The following is a 22,840-nucleotide window of genomic DNA, read 5'->3' on the forward strand; positions in this document are numbered from 1 at the left end:
TTGGACAATCTGGAACAAATCACTTAATCTCTTGTGATGGCCTCAGTTTCCTTATCTACCAAAGGAGAGAGTAGGACTAAGGTCCTTTCTATGTCTAAATACCATCTATGATCCAAAGTATAGGTACCTATTGTGTAACTAGGTGGTATAGCAAGGTAGCTAGACGGCTGCCCTTGGGGTTAAGAAGACCTGTGTTTAAACATGGCTTCAGACACTTTAGTTGTATGACCCTGGGCAAGTCACTTGACCTTTATCTGACAGTTTCTTTTTCTGTGACATGGGGATAATAATAGCATCTACCTCCCAGCGTTGTTGTGAAAATTAAGTGAGATAATATTTGTCAAATGCTTTGTAAACCTCAAAGTACTCTATAAATGCAAATTATTATTATTGCTGTTGTTGTTGTCATCATTATTTAAAGAGCTGGAGACTAGGTAAGAAACACAGTGTCATGAAGACTCTGTCCCTGTCTTATATTTCCATGTTTTCATTTTTTTCTAGACTTGTTATTTCCTTGGTTGTTGGGAACTTCCAGTGATGAAATGCCCTTTACCAATGTACACTGGCACCTCTTCTGCCCTTGATATCCTTAGAGAGTCGCCTGGGGAGAATGAGAGGTAGAATGTCTTATGCAGGATCCCATAGCCAACGTGTGTCATTGGCAAGATATGAACTCATGTCTTCCTGACTGCAAGGTTAGTCACTTCAATTCAGTATGCCACTCACTGTGGTATACTTTATATAGTATCTTTTTTTGGAGGCAATTGGGGTTAAGTGACTTGCCCAGGGTCACACAGCTAGTAAGTGTCAAGTGTCTGAGCCCAGATTTGAATTCAGGTCCTCCTGAATCCATGGCTGGTGCTCTATCCACTGCACCACCTAGCTGCCCCCACTTTATATAGTATCTTAAGGGCCATTACCTTGTTGGATCATTACAGGGTAAGGTATTATTACTATTGTTACTAATTATCATTATTATTATTCAGGTTGTTTTATTATCTATCCTGGTAAAAAGGCCTGTGGAAACCATTAAGATTTCCTGGTGATAGAGAGAAAAATCTGTAAGTAATACATAAGAGTTAAGGGGATGCTGAAGAATAAGCCTTGAAGAGAGAGTTCTTCCTAGCTCACACAGGCAGGACTTATGTTGGTGAAACTTGGTGAGGCAAAGGAGGATCTGCATACTCTGGGAGGGAGAAGATGAATGCCTTGGGTATGAGGTCACCATACCCATTCAACCTCAGCTATCAATCTCCTTTTGGCTCTTCTGCAATGTGAAATTGTGATACTAACCACAGGACACTGGCATACATGCAGACCTCAGTAATTCTGGCTCTTAGGTCAGTGAGCTTCTGCCTCCACAATGAAACACCAGCTATCAAGTTTGTTTTTTGTATTAGACCTGTCATTTCACTGGTATAAGGTATTCCTAAGGAGTAAAATCCTTCCACCAAAGCAGATCAGCAATTCTACAATTTCTGGAGGGTGGCCTCAGGGCACTAGAAGGTTAAGTGATTTGTCTAGGGTCACCCAGCCAGTATGAGTCACAGGCAGGAATTGGACCTCAATCTCCCTGTCTTGGAGATTAGTTATCTATCTGCTGTGCTTCTCACAAGTTAATGGAAAAAAAAGGAAAAACAAATCATCTCAAATTCCTTAGTGAAGGAAGGAAAGGAGGGAGGAAGGAAGGAAGGGAGAGAGGGAGAAAGGGAATGACAGAGGGAGCAAGGGAGAAAAATGTTAATGAAACCTACCAGAGCCAATGTAGAATGTTTCAAATGTTTTGGACATATGATTTAATTTGGTATTTAAAAAAATACTTCATTTAAAAATAAAAGCTTTGGTGGAACTTCTGCTATTTTACTCATGATTTTTTCAACAAGATAAATTAATGCCATGATTAAGAAGTTTCCCTCTTCCCCAAAATATGAAGTTTAGGGTTTTTGTCCCCTTATAGTTATCTACTCAATACTGTATAGTTTGACAGAAGTAAAAAGGGAATACATATTAAAGGAGTGGAGTGAGGTAGGAAAAGAAAGAGCACAAAGTTATGTGGAGGGGCATCACCAGAAGTGAAAAAATTTCCACCAGGCTTTTCCTGTCTCTCCCCCAGTGTTCCCTGCTGCCATTTGAGATTCTCTTGGGATGCTGATGCAGGTAAGAGGACTGAACCAGAAAAGATGATTGTTTACTATTTAATGGCTATTTTCCAAAAGTCTGCTGACAGTATCTTGTGGAATCTCTGAACATGTATTTTAACTTTTTCCTTGCTGCAATTGTTCCTCAGCAGCATGGGCCATAACTAAAATTCAAAAGTAGGATATATTTTATGAATTTATATTCCTCCCCCAAATACCTCTCCTAAATTCTCAATTTCTATGGACAGTACCTTTCTCCTCCTAGGCTCCCAAGCTCTTAATCTTGTATTCATCTTTAACTCTTTCTTCTCCCTGACTTAAAAAAATTGATTAGTTACTAATTCCTGTCAATATCTCAAAAACATTTTGGGTATCCATGTTCTCCATTCAATTTCTACTACAAAGACTCTTGTTCACAGAGGGCCCACCATCTCTCCTAGGCTATTACAAAAGCCTTTTGCTTATTATTTCTGTCTCCAGTGTAGGGCACCCCTAATCTATTCTTTGTACCACTGTCTGAGTGATCTCACTGCTATAACTCTATGGATATATATATATATATATATATATATATATATACACACACACACACACACACACATATACATATACATATATACACATGCACATATATATGTATGTATATAAAAGAAATCAAAATGGGGAGCCCTGAAATTTTCTGAGTAAAGGATTGATTTGACCATAGAGTTATAGCAATGAGATCACTCAGACAGTGATATATATATATATATATATAGTGGGGCAATAAGGGTTATTTGACTTGCCCACGGTCACACAGCTAGTAAGTGTCAAGTGTCTGAGGCTGGATTTGAACTCAGGTCCTCCTGAATCCAGGGCCAGTGCTTTATCTACTGTGCCACCTAGCTACCCCTTCCCCATTTTGAAAAAAAAAAGTATAAACTCTAAGTCTTGGAATTCAAGTTGCTCTACAACCTATCTTTCTAGCTTTATCTCACACTGTTCTCCTTCATGCAGTCTATGAACCCAACAAAATGAATGCCTTTTAAGTTCCTATTCTTTTACTACCTTCTCTCATCTCTAGAACTATATTTGGACCATCTTCCATGCTTAGAATGGAATGATTTTTGTCCATAGCAATAAAAATCCATCCCTTGTTTCAATGCCAGTCATGTGCCAGATTGTCTATGATGCCTTCCCACACCACTCCCATATCCAACAAAGGTGATCTCTCTGGCATCAAATTCCCCATTGCTGCTTGCTAAATTTCTCTCATTCACTTAATTCACTTTCATTTCCATCACAATTTTGTTTTATTCCCTTCCCCCTTGGAACATTAATTCCTTGAGAGCAGAGGAATCTCTTCTCTTGGTATTCCCAATGCCTAGCATAGTGTCTTCCATGTAGGAGGTATTTAAGACATGTATTCCAAATTCATTAGTGAAAGCATTTATGAACATGGGATGTCTTTCTCCCTCATCTGCCACATTAAGCAAATGTTCTCTCTGTAGAAAAAAAAAGGAATGGTTGTAGGAAAAGGTGAATGTCTCTTCTGCTCTTTAGCTTCTCTGCTCCCTCAACTAGCTCTTTGTCTAAGCTGCAGTTTTTGCTTATTTATTTGTTTGCTCTTTCTAACCCCTAGAGCATATACCTTTAATTCATCAATTGTACCTTTCATTGACTTGGAAACTCTATTAGAACGGCTTTTTATAATGCTGGTATCCTTGAGAATAGGGATCCTTTCTTCCTTCCTTGCTTGCTTCCTATTTAGTATGCTGTTTGCCATATAATAGTAAATGCTACTTGATTGATTAGTAACTGGGGTTAGGAGGAGTAACCTTGAAAAATAGAGCTTTTACTCTTCTGTAGTTATGTTGGTAGAACAGTTTATGCTTGTAACTAGACACCCATCTTAGTATGTGTACTTTACCATTTCCACAAAAAAACATCTCAGCCATAATTTGGAAGACCTATGTTGAAATCTAGCCTCAATACTTCCTAGCAGTGTGACTCTAGGCTCATAATCTGTGGCTGCCTCAATTTCCTTATCTATAAAAAGGGGGTAATGATAGTACTTCTTCCCAGGGTTTTTGTGAGGATAATATGAAATTATATTTGTAAAGTGTTTAGCAAACTTTAAAGTGATATATAAGTGCTAGCAATTGCTAGCATATCTAAAGTAGCATGAATGTATATACATATAATTTGTATATATAGCAACCCTGATGCAGATATAACATAGGATCACAAATTTAGGGCTGGAAAGAACCTCAGCAGTCATGGAATACAACTCATTCAGTTTACGGATAAGGAAGCTGAGGCACAGGGAAATTAAGTGACCTCCCTGGGATTACTCAGCCTAATGTCCAAGGAAGAATTTGAATCCAGGTCTTCCTGACTCTGAGTTCATTTCATTGAAGCTTAATTATTGAGGTCATATGATGTATTCTAGAAACATAATATTTATAATATTAGCCCAGCTTTAACCCACCTGACTTAGTAAAGGGAATGAACTGCATTTGTATGCATCTTTTTCAGTGACCACTAAAAGTTAACATTGCAATGAATTCACTCTAGTACATCACTTAAAGAAGTCCTTTAGATTGTTTATGTGACCTCTATACTTAGCAATATATATGATAGGAAGGCAAAAATCAATTTGCTTGATTGCCTATTTGGCATCCCTGGAGATAAGGTGATGGATACTTATCAAACAGCTTGGACTGCTAGATGGTACAGTAGATAGAGCAATGGATTTGAAGTGAGGAAGACTTATCTTCTTAAGTTCAAATCTGGCCTCAAATACTTAATTACTGTATGACCCTGGACAAGTCACTTAACTGTTTATTTTAGTTTCCTTTTCTGTACAATGAGGTGGAAAAGGAAATGGCAAAACTCTTTACTATCTTTGCCCAGAAAACCCCAAATGGGGTCATGAAGAGTCAAGCATGAATGAAAAGACTAAACAATAACACCAGACAGTTTCCCCTTTGGTCATTTCCCACCAGCTCCTTGCATTGTTGGATCTGTCAATCTTCAATGGCCCTTAAATTCTAGGTAGAGTTGGAAGACTGCCAAGGCCATAAAAGATTCTAGGAATAACAGAAATAACATTCAGAGAAAAAGAGCTATCATTCAATGGAAATTTTCACAGGAAAAGGCAGTTAAAGACAGAAATATAGTATGAGAGTTTGAGGGATAAGGAAAATAAGGTAAGGACATAGAATTGCGGAGGTAGTTACTATTTAGCATAGGACCAGTTCTCCTAATATAAACCCAACCCTGTCTTCAGAGTTGGGACAATTCCATTTTGAGACCAAAAAAAGATCCCCTGGACTACTCTGTATATCCAATGTGTCTTCTAAGGGTAAGGCAAAACACAAGCCAGAGGGAACATTTCTCATTTAAGTGGGATCCAGAACAGAGACTGGAGCAAGAATGAAACAAAAGAGGTCTATAAAGAAAAAGCTAAGCCTAGATTCTGTGTTATGCTTTCTTGTGCCTCCTACTGAGGTGAGAAAAGAAACTGAGAGGTATATAGGCTCAAACTCTTTGTATTTCAGAAGTTGAGAATGTTGGCTATCAAGAGGACAATGAACGAATAGACTGAGACAGGGTAGGGGAAATTGAGAGAAAAGGTTTGGCAGAAAAGCAGAGGAAAGTGACAGAATTTGCTTGTTTAAAGAAGCAGGTAGTATGACACAGACTAGGTTCTAATCTTAATTTTGATACTGTCCATACTGACAAGATTAAAGACCCAGTCCTAGCCGTGTCTTCCATCTTCCCTCTGGACAAACCCAATCCTACCTTTAAACTCTAAATTCCTGGCCCTCCCCAGCCACAGAGGCCTTAGGGTAGCAATAAATTCAGCAACAATCTCCACAGCCATTTTAACTTAGCATTTACAGATGAGGGGGGAGCTGCAAGTGAATGAAAATGGGTAGGTGAGAGGAATAGGTGTAAACATAGGTTTTGCTGGGAGCTCCTAGATTTCTGATAACTATCCTGTCTAATTAAAAGGTTTGTCTACTATTGGTTCATACAGATATTAGAACAATCAAATTGGCAGCTCTGTTGCCATTATGGTCTGAGAATGACACTCAATTTTCCAAAGTTAATAAAGGAGTCAGCAATAACTTTTAGAGATAAAAACTTACATTTGATGACAGAGACTCAACTAGGTTGCTAAAGAATTTTAACTGATTTTAAAATTTAGATATGACTATTATATAAGACTATAGCCTTTTTAAAAAACCAGTTCATTAATTTAAAATATATCTACATTCAGGAATCTCCAAACTGTAGAAAATAGAGGGTGGAATAAAAAGAAAAAAACAATCCAAACTTCTCTAGTCTATGTGTATTAATGTTCCTGTCACTGGGCAATTTGAACTAGAACCTTCTATCATGCTGAAAGTGGCAAACAGTTAGTGCTTAATGGAGCCTTCAGAAACCAGACACCTAATGATGAGATGTTCTTAGGAACTAAATTAAATCTGAACTAATCTTGCTGGCTTATCTGAGCAAATATCCTTTCTTTTGATTTCTGTTGGATAGACTAACTCTCTCAAAGAGAGAACAGGATGTGATATCTTGATAGTTTTAAAGTCCATCCAATCATGCTGAAATAGATTTGTACATGTTGAGGTTGATAACCAAACTTTTAAAAAAAGATTTATCCATCTTTATTACACAATTAAGTGAGTTTATTGTAATATGATTTCATCTAGTTAAAAATGAAGTCATCTGTTAAATACTTGTAATAAAGGAGGGTGTAACACTGTCACTTTCTAATAATGAAAAATGGAAAGCAATTTTCCACTCAAATTTACTTGGTTTAGACAGCAGATTAAAATATAGCTCCCTACTGTGACTCTAGAAATCTTGATGAACCAGTCCTTTTATGTCTTTAATGACAATTAGAGCTTCAGTTTGATGTATATAGACCTCTGTTCAAGTTATTCTAGTACAGGGCAGCCCTTTCTTTTAGGTTGCCTTGTTTCTATAGATCTTATATGAGAGGATTTTGGAAATGAGATTTTAAAATGTAAAAAGTTTTGGTATGCTGCCCTATGTCAAAAAAGATGGAGTCTAAAGATGAATATATCCTAAATTCTGGATGAGACAGTATATAACAACAAATGGATTCATAATGTAGACTATTACACAGAAAAATGCTAAATACATCTGCTGCCAAATTTTTACATCCAAATAATCACAGAACACCAGAACTAAAGGACCTTAAAGACTATCTAATCCAAAGATCTATTTTATAGATAAGAAATTGTTGTTCAGTCATTTTAGTCGTGTCCTATTCTTCATGACCCTTCTTGGGGTTTTCTTGGCAAAGATACTGGAGTGATTTGCCATTTCCTTCTCCAGCTCATTCTACAGATGAGGAAAATGAGGCAAAGGGGGTTAAGTCATGTGCCCAGGATCATACAGCTAGCAAGTGTCTGAGGCTGGATTTGAATTCAGGAAGATGACTTTTTCCTGATACCATGTCCAGTATTTTATTCACTGCTATTCAACTATTAACACTCATTCACTGCTATTCACACCTATTCAACCTAACTGCCCCATATAAGATGTTAGTTAGTATACTTTAATTTTAGATTGATTACTCCACTAGTGTATAAATGAGAAATTCTACTCTTAAATTTAAGGGGGTTATAATACAGTAGACATGTGAAACATACTTCCTTTAAAAATATATATATAATGTAAAAATGTATAACATGAGAAAGTATTTGTCTGAAACAAACAAAAAGGGTATTGTTTTGGGGAGAGAGGTGATGCCAATAATACAGCTCTTTATGTGCACATGTGTATATATATCACGTTACATAACTACATGACTAAGCATACTTTATTAGATTTTTACAAGTGCTTAAAATAATTTTCTCTTTCATCTTTCTTTTTGAACATATTATAGTTTTTGTTTATGTTGTTGTTATGGATAGATTGATCGTAGCATAATCTCTTCTACACTCCACATTACTTGTTTTCCACCACTGTTTCTTTCAGTTTACAGATAAGGAAGCTGAGGTACAGGCAAATTAAATGACTTGCCTGTGTGATGTTTAAAATCTAAATTGTGGTCGCCTTAAATCAGAAGCTTCAGCTCCAGTCTAGCCTAGAGTTCCAGCCTGGTTGGGTTCTTCCTGAAGTCCTCCTCCACAAGCCTGCTTTAATCAGGAACTCCCTTCGAAAGCTGTTTGTGGAAGCTTTTTTATAGATCTGGAACAGAGGCGGTCCTTACACACTGCTTCAAGGTGATTGGTTGGCGTCATCCAAATCCATTGTCTTTGAAGGTGTTCTCAAGTTGAGTTCACAGTCTAGTTTCTGAGAACAATACCTTCTTAAGGGATAGCCAAGTGTGATTACAATCCAATTAACTTGAAGTAGGTTTAATTAGCAGTCAATCACTCTCACTTGATTCAATCAGTATAGATTAATCTCCAGGTGGGTCTTTGAGTATCTGCTAAATCCCATTATTTCATCACACCTGGGATCACTCAGCCTAATGTCTGAGGAAGAATTTGAACCCAGGTCTTCCTTACTCTGCTTCATTTCATTGAGGCTTATTTAATTTTTGAGGCCATACGATATATTCTAGAAATATAAGACAATATCAATTGGTAGGTAAGTACTAAAGGAAGTAATTTATTAACAAATATGAAAAATGGTTTTGCTTACAAATATACTTTATAAAATTATATTTACCTGTCAATTTGCAGATGTGAAAGTTCTTATAGGATGAAACCAAATATGATCTCTGTATAACAAACAACTATCCATAACTTACTTTCTCTCTCTCTCTCTCTCTCTCTCACATTTGTTCTTTAAGAATATATTTCAAGGTAAAGTTGACATTTAAGGAGCTGTAGACTTAAGTTAAACCTCAGTCCTCATCAGATTTCTTTTCTTCTTTCTTCCTTTCTGGGCAATGAGGGTTAAGTGACTTGCCCAGGGTCACACAGCTAATTAAGCGTCAAGTGTCTGAGGCTGGAATTGAACTCAGGTCATCCTGAATCCAGGGCCAGTGCTTTATCCACTGTGCTACCTAGCTGCCCCCTAAAACAGATTTATTTTAAAGGAAAAAAGAAATTTCAATCTAAGAGTAAAAATTAGAAAATGCCTTCTGACTATAAGTCAGTCATGGAAGATGTGGGCAAAGTTTGTTTTCTCCTCTTTTTGCCACTGTGGAAAAGACTACAGATACGGTAAAGAAAAGGCTGATTTGGGTGTGAGAAAGGTAACATAATAACTAGTTTAGCCTTTTATGCTAAGGGGATTAGATAAGGAAGCAATGATCACAAATCATCTAATATCTACAAATGACAAGACCGAAAAGAATTGTCCATAAGCTGGGACAATAGTCTGTGGCAGCCTGGAGGAGAAAGACATTCTTAAAAATAATTGGCTTTTCTGTGTTGTTCTAAAGTGAAATAAACTCCTGTTTTCTTTTAAATAAGCAACATGAAAAGCAGGTGAGACCATTTAATGATTTGTTCAGCTAGGTGGCACAGTGGATAGAGCACTGGGCCTGGAGTCAGGAAGACTCATCTTACTGAGTTTAAATCTGGCGTCAAACACTTACTAGGTGTGTGACCCTAGGCAAGTCACTTAACCTTGTTTGCCTCTGTTTCCTCATCTGTAAAATGAACTGGAGAAGGAAATGGCAAACCACTCCTGTATCTTTGCCAAGAATGGGGTCATGAAGAGTTGAACATAACTGAAAAAGACTGAAGGGTCCTAACATTCAGGTATAAAGTAAGAAATAGGGAGTCACTGTATGTACCACCCAACAGGGGGCCTTTAATCATTTGATTGCAGCTATGGGCAGAACTTCAAATATCCCTCCCCCATCTCCACCACCTCCAACATGCTTCAGCTCCTTTGGAGAGCAATTCTTCTTTCATATATTTAGAGAATTTCGGAAATATCAGTACTCATCCAAAAAAGAATACTCTTGTTGAATGTATACTTGACTATAACCCTGGGAGAAGCAAAGGATCTAGTAAGACTGCAACATTTTCTCAGATTTACTTTTTTTAAAAAACTAATTCAATGGTTAACATGAAATCAGGAAGTCCAAAAGAGGCAGATCAGTCCACATTCCTTTGTCTTACAACTGACATCTCTGTTAACTGGAGCCTGAGAGCTCATTTCAGTCTAGAAAGCTACTGAGTGATTTATTTGTTAATAATTATAATTAAATCACATTAAATCACAATACTTGTACTATTTACCTTACAGGATTTTTCTCAGGATCAAATGAGATAATTTAGATAAATTGCTTTATAAAAATTGAAGCATTAAAATCCAGCTATTATTTATATTAGTTTAGTCTATTAAAAGAGACAGGTTTTTTTGTTTTGTTTTGTTTTGTTTTAATAAGCTTCCGAACATTGCTTTTTATTGAAGGCTGAAGAAAAATTGAATAAGCTGAAAAATCAGCTTCTGAATAGGAAGGGAAACAGAAATGCTCTAATAACAAGCCAGTTAAGGTCAAAAAGACAATTCTGATCTGTCTCCCTGTTTTTAACTGGGAAATATTTTTGGTTTATGCTGACAATGTTTGCTTTATCTCACAGAGGAATAGATATTATTTTCTCAGAAGATTACAGAAACTATTTGAAGGGGCTTTTGAGGCATGGAGGAAAGAAACATATTATGCTCATGTTTGTGGATGGTATATTGAACTCATACAATTCAGAAATATCTCAGGGTTTCAGACCTACTACATCATGACTGGAGAACATTCACCATATTGAGTACAGAGTAAGTATGCTTTATTTTTTATTTTTTGTTTTTTACATTTCATGTTAACATTCCAATATGTAGTATTTCTTCATTCCTTCCTAGAATTGCATATGAGTAATATTTTATAGTAGCAGATGTGGTATCACATGAAAACAAGCCCACCCAAATCTTTACATGAAAATCACATCTGCCAGTACCCACTATAATTTTAACTGTAGTTATATGGTTTACTTCCCTGTCTATGCCAGAGGAGACAGCTTTGCATGAAAGCTGTCCCACAAAATTGTGTCTTCTGGCCTAGCTAGTTAAGCAAATTGTGTAACTGCCATTAAAACCCAAATCTATGCCGGCAGACATAATTTCACATAGGGGAAAAAATTGTACAAAAGTCACAGCTGTTTAACTCTACAGTTTTTTTCTCTCTTCTTTTTCTTCATTTAAAAGAACTCACGTTTTTCTCCTTTTAAGAGTTGTGTCAGTTAGATTTCTGGTTCATATCTGTATGAAAATTTAATCCTTTGATAAGTACTGGACCACCATCACTTTGATGTAGGCTAGAAGAAAAATAGACTGCTGTTACATAGACTAGAAACCTGCCCTGACTGCCCTTTTTGCAGATGGAATAAGAAAGGATGCTGGGCAGCTAGGTGGCACAGTAGATAAAGCACCAGCTCTGGATTCAGGAGTTCAAATCTGGCCTCAGACACTTGACACTTACTAGCTGTGTGACCTTGAGCAAGTCACTTAACCCTCATTGCCCCTCAAAAAAAAAAAGAAAGGATGCTAACTAGTGGCCATTTAATAGTGCACTTTGAGGGAAAGAGAGGGACTAGGATGCCACTACTTTGAAATTAAATGCTTCACCGCTGCTTGTCAGCCCCAAGAAATTGCCAGAAGAAGGGATTTGTCTTCTTTTCAGATCTCTTTGGTGATGGTGATGATGCCTGGGGATTCTGAAATCAAATCTTGTGGTGCCTACTATATAGGTTTTTCTCCTGATTGAGGAAGGGTACCACCTTTTATCTGTGAACATGCTATCTGTCTTCAAATATTAAAGAGCTAACATCAAAGAAGTGCTTTTACTTCTTGGTCTCAGAGGGCAGAACTCTGAAGCAATGCATAGAAATTTGAAAGAGGGTAATTTAGGCTAGATACAAAGAAAAACTTCCTAAGAATTAGAGCTCTCAAAAAGTGGAGGGAATAGACTACCCATCACTGGAAGTCTATAAGCAAAGGCCAGAAGATTACCTAGGCAGCGTAATATAGAGTATTCTAGTAAAACTAAGGTTTGGATTGTATGGCCTTTCATCCTTTCAGATTCTATGCTACTATAACAATGAAGCTGACAATCTAAACCTCTTTCTTCTGGGTCCCTACTGCCACTAATGACAGAAGGGAACAAAGGCTGGTATTTTTTGTTTTGCCGATGGTGGTGCCATGCCTGGTCACCTGCTTGTACAGAACACTTTTCAATATTAATGACATTATGAGTGTCTTCATTCCTTATATTTTAAAATTCAAGTACTTAATATTGAACTATCATTATTTTATGGAATTATATCACTCTTTCTGTTTCACCTAAGACTAGTTCTTTGATCTCAAGGAATTATAGACTTTCCCTAACTGGATCTTCTATTCTAACCCACTGAATTGACAAATAAGGAAACTGAGGTCATTTATATCTGCTTGGCACACGTTTACTTTATAACTGACATACCCTTGTTGGCAACGGAGGGTCCATTTTTTTCTTTTACCTTGTATTTGCCTATGTGTCTGTTAAAAGATAGTCACTCACTGCTACATAAGGCCATGTGATCCCTTGCCCAATTAAAGAAGAAATCCAAATTGAAGAGATTTCCTAATGATAGTGAGGTTGATATATGCATGTGTGCATGCATGCATGTATGTATACACATGTATATGTAAGTATATGTACATTTGCACAATTTTTACAATGACTATGAGTGATGGGATTCTAGAGTCTCTAAAGAATTATGTTGAGGCTCAGTGAAAAGGTAATGGAAAGACATATGGTAGGTGTGAGCAGGATGCCATACATAACAAATGAAGAATTGGGCAGGGGAAGCTGTGTATAGGATGTCATTAGAGAGATAGTTGCTTGGACAAATAAAGACAAGATGGTTAGATAGTGAGAGGAAGGAATAATTGATGGATATCTAGTATGTATTACTATTATCCATGTGATGCCAAGAGAATTGGAGGAAGGCCTCCAGGATCCAGGAGACTAGGTGGTTTACATTTTGGCAAATAATGGGAAGATTCCAACAAGATTCACAAAGCACAGGCAGGCATGAATGGGCTGTGACTGGCATTGTTGGAAGGGAATGTGTATATCAGTGTTAGCAGGGGTCCATGAAAGCATCATCAGTCAGAAGTAGGCTGTTTATACTTCCTACAATATCTACTTGTAGTTGGAGCGCCCTAAAACCATATATAAACCTGAAGTGAAGAACAGATGCCTCTATCATCGTAAAATGGATCACTTAGGACCCTTATATCTATAGTGAACAACACAGATCCTGTTGATTTTTTATGCCAAATGCATATTATAATTATATTAAATAGACAAAACTGGAAAAATAATCCCTTTCATAATGATACTAACCCAGCAATAGTAGTAAGAAAAACTATTTTTACAGTTGCATGTATACTTGAATATGCACCAAACATTAAATGTAACTGAGTGAAAGTTACTATGGCAACTATAACTTTTAAGTTTCTAGCTTAGTTTCTATAATTAACTGTAAGGAGTTAGCTGACTTCATTTATCACAAAAATACCTCAAGGCATGAACATCTCAAGAAGTACTTCATATGTGTGCATAAAGCTTCTATAAACTGGACTACTATTCAAATTCAAGATGGTAGCTGGCTTTTCTGCAATTTTTCCTCCTGTATTTAGTTACATATATGATAAAAATAACGGAATATGGACAATCCAGATAAATAAAACTTGAACTCTAATTAAGATGAGTTCTTTAATTAATGAAATCACCAATTAAAATGGATACCAATTATACTGATTAGATACAAATAATAGCTATCTTTTTGTTTTTTCCAAGTGATGTCTGTGTTCACATAAAATATATACATGTAAAATACATGTAATCAATATGTGTAAAATAAATATGCATCAAATAAAGTGAGGCACTGCAATTATACGGAAAGCAAAAAATGCTCACCAGATATATGGAGTTATATCTCTTTTTGAAGCTATATATTTTTGTTTGAATTATCTGAATATCTGCCTCAAATCTTTATTACACTTTGCATAATTTCTATTAATAACATAGTAGAATCAAAGACTATAAATTAAGCCCATAAGACCATACACCCTTTGGGGACTAACAGAAGCTTTGTATAAAACAGGTGTTTAATAAAATTTGCTTGAATTGAATTAACCATGACTAAATTCATCTACGGCAGCAGATTAGCATGTAACTCATATTACTTCTAAAGAGGACTGATTTCAAATGACAAGGCTAACCCCTCTATTTTGACCTTTATCTTAATTCCTCACATTTCTTTTCAACTTTGTTTTAACAGAAGGCCCCTACTTGGGATCTCCCTCTTTACTGACTCCTTTACCCCACTGTACAAATCTGCTCGTTTCCTCTGTCCTTAAAACAAAACAAACAACCTTTTCTTAACTGCATCTCTTCTGCAAGCTATCATTTTAAAGTTCCTTACTACTCACTTCCAAATCCATTGCAACCTGGCTTCTGACCCAGATTCTCTCCTGGAGTGCCAAATGCTGTAGTTTGTCAAAAAATAAATTACCAATGACCTTTTAATTGCTAAATCCAATGGTTTTTTCTCGGTACTCATTCTCTTTGAACTTTTGGCAGCCCTAGATACTGTTTTACTATCCTTTTCATCTTGCTCCTCTCTTCTTCCTTGTTATTTGTGAGGTTACTCTCCCCTTGTCCTCTTCCTGCCGGTCTAAGCACTCTATCTCTGTATCCCTTCCTCATTCATCTTCCTCCTATCTCCAAGAGTGGCATCAACCAAGTCTTTGATCTCAGTTCTCTTCTCTCTTTTCATTCGTTCCCCTGGAGACTCTAATTGCATCAAACATCACCTTTGTCAAGATGATTTCTAAATCTTTATATCTACCGCAATATATTTTTCCTTTGCTCTAAATCTATATTTCCAGTTGTCTGCTGGAGGGTTCCAAGTGGATACTTTGCTCATATCCTAAATCAATATGTCCCAAAATGAACTCATCACTTTTCCTTACTCACAACTTCCCTCTTTCTGTTGATGCACTGCTGTATTCCACTCACTTAGGCTTTAAACTTCAAAGTCATTTTTTTATTCTTTGCTTTATATCACTCAGCACATCTTGTTTTCTTCATCTGTGAAATAGGGAGAGTTATGCTGGCAGTACTTACTTTAAAAGTATTATCATGAGGTATGGAAAGCATTTTGAGAACTTTAAAGTACTATAAAAATGCCATTTGTTACTGCTATTATCATCATGTTGTTGTTATTATTATCATCAGTTGCCAAGGTTTGCTGACACTTCTATAGTATCAATGAACAATTTCTAATCCATATTTCACATGGCTCTCAAAATACAATTCTTACTCCACAGGTCTGATCATGCCACTTGCAAATTAAAAAAAAATCTTCAGAGATCTACATTCTAGAGGATAAACTATGAAACCTTTGCTTTGGCATTTAAAGCTTTTCCCATTTTTGTTCTTGTCTACAGTTCTAGACTTAGTTTACAATCATCGCCTTCACTTGCTACCAGCGAAAGTGGACTACTACCCATTTCTTGATTTGCTTTTCTTTTTTTTTTTCGGGGCAATTGTGGTTAAATGATTTGCCCGTGGTCACACAGCTAGTAAGTGGTAAGTATCTGAGGCTGGATTTGAAATCAGGTCCTCCTAACTCCAGGGCTGGTGCTCTATCCACTGCGCCACCTAGCTGCCCCTCCTGATCTGCTTTTGCCACCACCCTGCATTCAAACAGGCCACCCACTATGCCTGGGAATGAACCCTTTCTATATCTCTCTACCTGCTGAAATTCTTCTCTTATTAAAAAAAAAAAGCCTTCTTCAAGATGTTTTCCTTCATCTTTCCCCCTTTTCAAATTTCTTACAATATATTGTTTAGGTCTCTCCTTTGATCTTATCTCACTATATTCTGTACCAAAATTATGCATGCACATCACTATTCTTCTAATGAATTAGAAAGTCAGGGGATATGTTATACTTTGTATCTGCAACACCTAGAATAGTACCTCATGCACAATAAGTGTGCAATGAATGCTTATTGAATTGAATGGCTCTTTTGGATTTATAGCTAAGATGTAGTAAAGAGTTGTTGAACTAACTTCAGCTAAGTAAACCTGGTTCCATACCTCTCCCCATTGACTTCCACCCTGCTGCCCCCACATCAGTAGTAACTTAAAAACCACAGCATTCAGTTTTATATCAGGATACCCATGTGCAATTTACACCATTTGTCATATAATAAAAGACATGTCAGTTTCCTGAGCAGACCTTCCTCATACACATACATACAACATTAAATGAAAAATTGGCACAATCTAGAAGTCAAGCCAAAAATGAGCCTATGGTTACGTAAACGTGTCCAGAAGATGAGGCAGTATGCTTTTGGGTGTGGGGAATAGTGCTTTTGTTGAATTTTATAAATTCCTGTATCCCTCATTTCAAATGTGTAGACATAGCCAAGGTATAATTCACTAAATGATATTTAAGAAGCCTGTAAATAGTACCAAGTTATTTGGTATGGAAAAAAAGCTTATGTATGAACACCTTAATGATCAACGGAAAGAAGGGCACTATTTACAAAAACTTGGGTGCAATAGGACTCTTGCCCTTTGGCCACTTTACATGCCAGGACTCAGAAATGTGGAAAAGGATTTCCCTGTTGGGAACCAGATTGTAAAATGCTGACTAGGTATGAGTGAGTGATGAATAGATTTATACCAGGGGGAAAGTTCTTATTCAGTGTACTTGGCAAGCAAATGCAATAAAGATCACATCTTGTAAGTTCCACATCTGTTCTCTTTCTTTTCGTAGAGTGGAAGAGCTTTGGATTTCAGCTAAAATAGTTACAGGCACTTTCAATCAAATTCAGTCAATTGAATGGAAGTAACATTTGTTGGATAGTTTTTATGATGAGAAATTAATCCAGGAACATTGAATGTGTTGAACTGTATTGAATGGATTGAACACTGAATGTATATAGTTAAGTGGTATACTCATACAAACACACACACACACACACACACACAATATATATACACTATGATTGATGGGAAGCAAGTGGGACTTAGTGGCCACACAGCTATTTTACTTATAACCTCCAAATATTTTTGTCACTGAAAAAAACATCTTCGTTTTCATCTTTGCCATATTTATTAAATGAAAGGTTTTAAATCCTGGCTCTCATGATTATTACCAACTATGTGATCTCGGATGTTACTTACTCCTTCTGACCCTCAGTTTTCTTTTTGAAAAAAAAAAAGATTTGGACTTTGGACATGTAAACTCCCTTCTATGTCTAAATTTTTTTTAGATTAAAAATTTTTTTTGCAGGGCAATGGGGGTTAAGTGACTTGCCCAAGGTCACATAGCTAATAAGTTTCAAGTGTTTGAGGCTGGATTTGATCTCAGGTACCCCTGAATCCAGGGCTGGTGCTTTATCTACTTCGCCACCTAGCTGCCCCCTATCTCTAAATTTGATGAGCGTTTAGTGGGAATGGCATTAAGAGAATTCATTATTGCACTTGCAAACAAGGAGTAGTACCACAGAACTAGAAGAGGACAAATGTATCTATTTTCAAAAAAAGGTGAGAGAATGTTTTCAAGAAATTATGGCTTGGCTTTGATTACTGGCAAAAGTTTAGAATGTATCATGAAAAGAATGGTTTGTTAACAATATAGCAAAGAAAGCAGTAATTACAAAGAACTAGCATAATTTCATCAGGAATGTGTCATGATATAGTAATTTCATTCCCTTTTTTTGGAAAACACTACTACACTGTTAGATTAGGGGAATGATGTAGGTCAGACATAGCTCAACCAGATTTAAGTGTGTCTGGGAAATATCTAACAAAATAAATAAAATTACAATAGAACATAAATAATGTCAATATGTGGTTTTCTGGGTCAATATGCAGCCTGAAGAGATCCTTCTGCACTGTTTAGTATCTCCTTTTCTATTTGAGTTTGGCATTGCTACTGTAGGTAGAGTTAATATCAATTTTGATAAAGCATCTCGTAAAGCTTATCATGTTATTTAGGGCAGCTAGGGGCACAGTGGATAGAGTCAGGAAGAGTCATTTTCTTGAGTTCAACTGTGGCCTCAGACACTTAGTGGCTGTGTGACTCTGGGTAAGTCACTTAACCCTATTTGACTCAGTTTCCTTATCTATAAAATGAGCTGGAGAAGGAAATGGCAAATCACTCCACTATTAGTGCAAAGACCCAAATGGGATCATGAAGAGTCAGATATGACTCAAATGACTGAACATCATTATGCTATTCATGTATGAGAGATGCCCACTAATTCACTGTAGAATTAGATGCATTCTGAAGTGGTTAATTGGCCAATGTTAAAGAGTAATTATTAATGGCTTGAAATTAATTTGGAAGTCACTAGTGGAGTTTTCCAGGGATTTGTGCTCTTTATCATCTTATTGGTGACTTGGAGAAAGACATTCAGGTAGAATATATGCTCCTTGAGGCCAGGAATTGCTTCTGGTTTTATCTTTGTATCCCCAATACCATCCATATAATAGGTCCTTAATAAATGCCAATTGATGACAAATTTGTAGATATATAAAAGGTAGGAGAGATAGTTAACTCTCTGAATGGTAGAGTCAGGAACCTAAAAGATATGGATAGAGTAAGATACCAAGATAAATCTAACAAAATGAAATTTAATAGTAATAAATTTGAAGTCTTGCCCTTAGATATTGAAAACAGTGATTTAAGGATTACAAAATAGGTAAAGGTTAGCTAGAGAACAGTTTGTATAAAAATATCTGGGAATTGTAGTGGGCTACAAGTTGCAGATGAATCAAAAGTTTGATATGATAGTTAAAAGAGCCAATACAAATGAAAGCTATGTTAAGAGCAACATAGAGTCAGGAATAGAAAAGTAATAATCCTATACCCTACCCTGCTTAGACTGTATTGTTAGTCCTGTGGGCACTGTTACTATTATAGTGGAAATATTTGATCTCAGGAGAGACCTGGGTTCAGATTCTGCCTTTTATACTATCTAGTAGCACAATCATAAGCAAGTTGTATAATGGGTCTTAATTTCATCTGTAAAGTGGAAATGAAAATACCTGTTGTAACATTTTCACAGGGCTGTTGTGAGCTAATCTATACAAACAACTTTTCAAACCTTAAAGCATTATATGATCATGTGAATAGTAGTAGTAGTAGTAGTAATAGTAGTAGTAGTAGTAGTAGTAGTAGTAGTAGTAGTAGTAGTAGTAGTAGTAGTAGTAGTAGTAGTAGTAGTAGATGACAGTGACTAGAGGGTATCTAGAGGATGTTGGTCAAATGAATCTTAAGTTATGTAGATAGACCGAAGGAATGGGAAATGCTTAGAAGAATAAGGTAGGACAGTATAGCTGTTTTCAAGTATTTGAAGAGCTGGCAATTGTGTAAAAGGGGTAGCTAGGTGATGCAGTACATAGAGTGGCCCGGACTGGAGTTAGAAGGACTCATCTTCCCATGTTTGAATCTGCTCTCCAAGACTTACTAGCTGTGTGACCTTGGGAAAGTGATTTAATCCTGTTTGCCTCACTTTTCTCATCTATAAAATGATCCTAGAGGAAGATATGGCAAACCAGTCAAGTATCTCTGCCAAAAAAAACCCCAAACAAATCAACCCAAATGGGGGTTGGACACAATGAAAAATGATGAACAATAACACTGTGTAGAAGAGAGAATACATTTATTCTGCTTGGGCTTAGAGGACACAACTAGGACAGGAATATAGAAGTTGTAAGGAAACAAATTTAGTTTTGATTAAAAAAAACAACATACAACAAATCCTTTCCTATCTACTGGCTTTTACACAAAATAAGCTACATGCCTTGTAAACACTATCTCAGAACTCTTAGATTTCTTCAAGACTCAGTTCAGGTACCACTTCTTCTAGGAAGTCTCCCTTTTTCACCTCACCTCTTGGTTCTCTTTTCTCTTTCCAACTTACCTTCTACTTTTTCATTCATGTAAATGTCCTAGTTTTATGTCCTAGTAGAATGTTTGTTATTTGAGAGTAGGGAAAGCTTTCCTTTTCTTCCTCTTTATATTCCCAACCCCATCACAGTATATTGCACATAGTAGATAATTAACATTTGCTGCATTGAATTGATAATTTGTGCCAGATTTTGAGACAGGAGAAGTAAGGACACATGGTGATAGAGTAGGAAGGGAAGAGAATGGAAGGGGGGTTATCAGAAGAGATGAAAAATGAATATCTTGAAATCACTTTTTAAAAAAATCACTAAATTCACCATACATTTAGAATTGGAAGGGACACTAGACATGATCTAGTATAAGTTCCACATTTTACATAGGAGGAAAGTGAGGAAAAGAATGGTTAGGTGATGTGTTGACGGTAGCGAATAGCAGATAGAGCCATACCTATGATAGGGTTCTTGGGGCTTTGAACCAAGGTATTAATAGTATTTGTACTCCTTCATTAAACAGAAATAACTGAGTTTAATATCCGAGTTAGCAATTACAATGAGTTTAAATAGATAGCTATAAAAAATGCTTCTTTTCTCCTACCCTGGGTCCCAAGGCTCAAGGTTTCTCCTGTCTCCCTAAACCTTAAACTGAACATGGATTTGTGGCAGTTGCCCCAGGTGCTAATGTTGCTAGCTGTGGCTCTGATAACAGAGGCAAAATCTGAACTCCTGTCTTTTGGCATTTCCAATAGGAGTACTTTCCTCTATAGCTATAAAGATGTCTGAAATGAACATAAGTGAACAAGGTTATTGTAACTGACTCCCATCCTTATTACTTACTAAGATGTTGATTTTTTGTTACAAAATAGGCAGACTTGTTTACTCATTACACTCACACCTTTGGTTGTTCCAAGCCAACTGAGGAATAATATGAACTCCTTGAGTGAAAGGGAGCACTTCACGAAAACACAATCATATAAGTGGCCAAAAAATTTTACTGATATTGGATTTAGTTCCCCAAGGAATAAGTAGGTATCTACAAACCCTCTATTTGCCCTTATTAAAGAAAGAAAATTCCTAAGTAGGGCAAACTTTGTGCTCAGGTAAACTGAAGCAATGAACCTACATCTCTTAATGTGTGCCATGAAAAATCATTTCAAGAGAGGGAGTACCATCCATTTTCAATGGATTTTAATAAGCAAAAAAAAATCAGCTTTTACTTTATTCTTCATCTAGAAGGCATGCACACTTCACTTAATTAATTTTAAAATATAGCTCAGTTTCATAGACTATGTTGTCTGCACAATCAAGTGCTCCCAACACTGTGATGGGAAAGCAAGTGACATTTACTATGATATCCTTAATTATCTCCCATTTGAATAGCATAGTTGGAAACCCACTTTTGGACTTGGTGCTATAAAACCAGTCCTCAAAGGAAAGGAGTAGCAAATGAGCCAACTTGGGAAGCAAGGAAAAAGCCAGTGTGGCTATGCTGCAGGCAGATTATTTGTGGAGACTTCAGAGAAAGATGAAATGGAAATAAAAGGAACTTTAAGCCACATATGCTCAATATATGAGAAACAAATATAGTTCTAGAACATATTAATAGCAAATTAATATCACATTTCAAGACTTACTCAACATAATAAGTGCCATATATGGGATCATCAATTTTCTCCCAGCCATATGGAAGTTCTGAAAAATAAAGCACAGAAATCACATCTTACAATTAAAAATGATATAATTTTAGTGTACAGTGACTGAAGATATCGTACAACATACTTGAGTATAGTACTCAAAGGCAGTGCCAATTTTCAGATATATACCATAGCATCTGCAAGAAGTACGGGCTTGAAAATTGGCAGTTAAAAAATTTCCTGGTCTCTAAAACAATACTTTTGGGTCTAGCTGTTTGCACTGTGCCAAACAGCAAGGGTAGTAATATTGGAATATATTATGCAATTACATATACTATTAAATTACTTAAGATGGAGAAGGGAGGAATTACTTCCTAAAAGTAATATAAATCATTATAGCTACACATTATAAAAAGAAACATTGTCCAACAAAGTTCATGTTTTCAAAGTTCGTTCTTGAGATGAGGAAATCATAAATAATTATATAAACCAAGACATTGTTATATCCTAAAGTGATTTATATTCATTTGGAATATTGAACTTATAATTTATTTTATTATACGGTAGACCAATCAATGTCATTTTCTGATTCATATCACCTGAAAAATACAACATATTCTATCTACCATGGAGGGGTTACAGATCTGTGGATCTGAATTATACAGAGAGCACTCACACCTATGAAATTACATATCAACCAAAGTATTTTTATTAAAATTTAAATGCTACCAAAAGTCTTCTTAATCAAAGAATTTTAGATAAATAAAATTATGGATATACATCCCTTAACAATGTTATTCACATATTCACATCATAGCAGTTAATATTCATATTAGCATCTCAAAAAGAGCCACACATTCAATTAGATACAAAAATGTGATATTCAGTAGGCAAACTTGAAAAATAGATACTGACTTTTAATAATTTTCTCTCAAGTTAATAAGCCTTTAGAAGGAATTCTCCTCCAGAGACAGAAGATAAGAGTTGACTATAATGAAAATATAAACATTGTTTACTTGCTATTAGCATACTTTATTTTATGGATAATAATGTTTAACCCTAAATGAGATGCATGGAAAAATGCTCTTCTACATAAAATACAATT

At 36.1% G+C, this 22,840-nt stretch overlaps 1 protein-coding gene across 1 annotated transcript in view; it reads right to left on the reverse strand.

The window, feature by feature from the left end:
• The window catches only part of MAGI2 (membrane associated guanylate kinase, WW and PDZ domain containing 2), a 1,715,773-nt gene that overhangs the window by 400,129 nt on the left and 1,292,804 nt on the right, over positions 1–22,840 (reverse strand). The window contains 1 exon segment of the mRNA XM_043965407.1: positions 21,736–21,793. Within this exon segment, the coding sequence (XP_043821342.1) occupies positions 21,736–21,793 (58 nt within the window).

Source organism: Dromiciops gliroides, chromosome 5 (genome assembly GCF_019393635.1).
Source record: "Dromiciops gliroides isolate mDroGli1 chromosome 5, mDroGli1.pri, whole genome shotgun sequence".
In the NCBI taxonomy this organism is placed as follows: domain Eukaryota; kingdom Metazoa; phylum Chordata; class Mammalia; order Microbiotheria; family Microbiotheriidae; genus Dromiciops; species Dromiciops gliroides.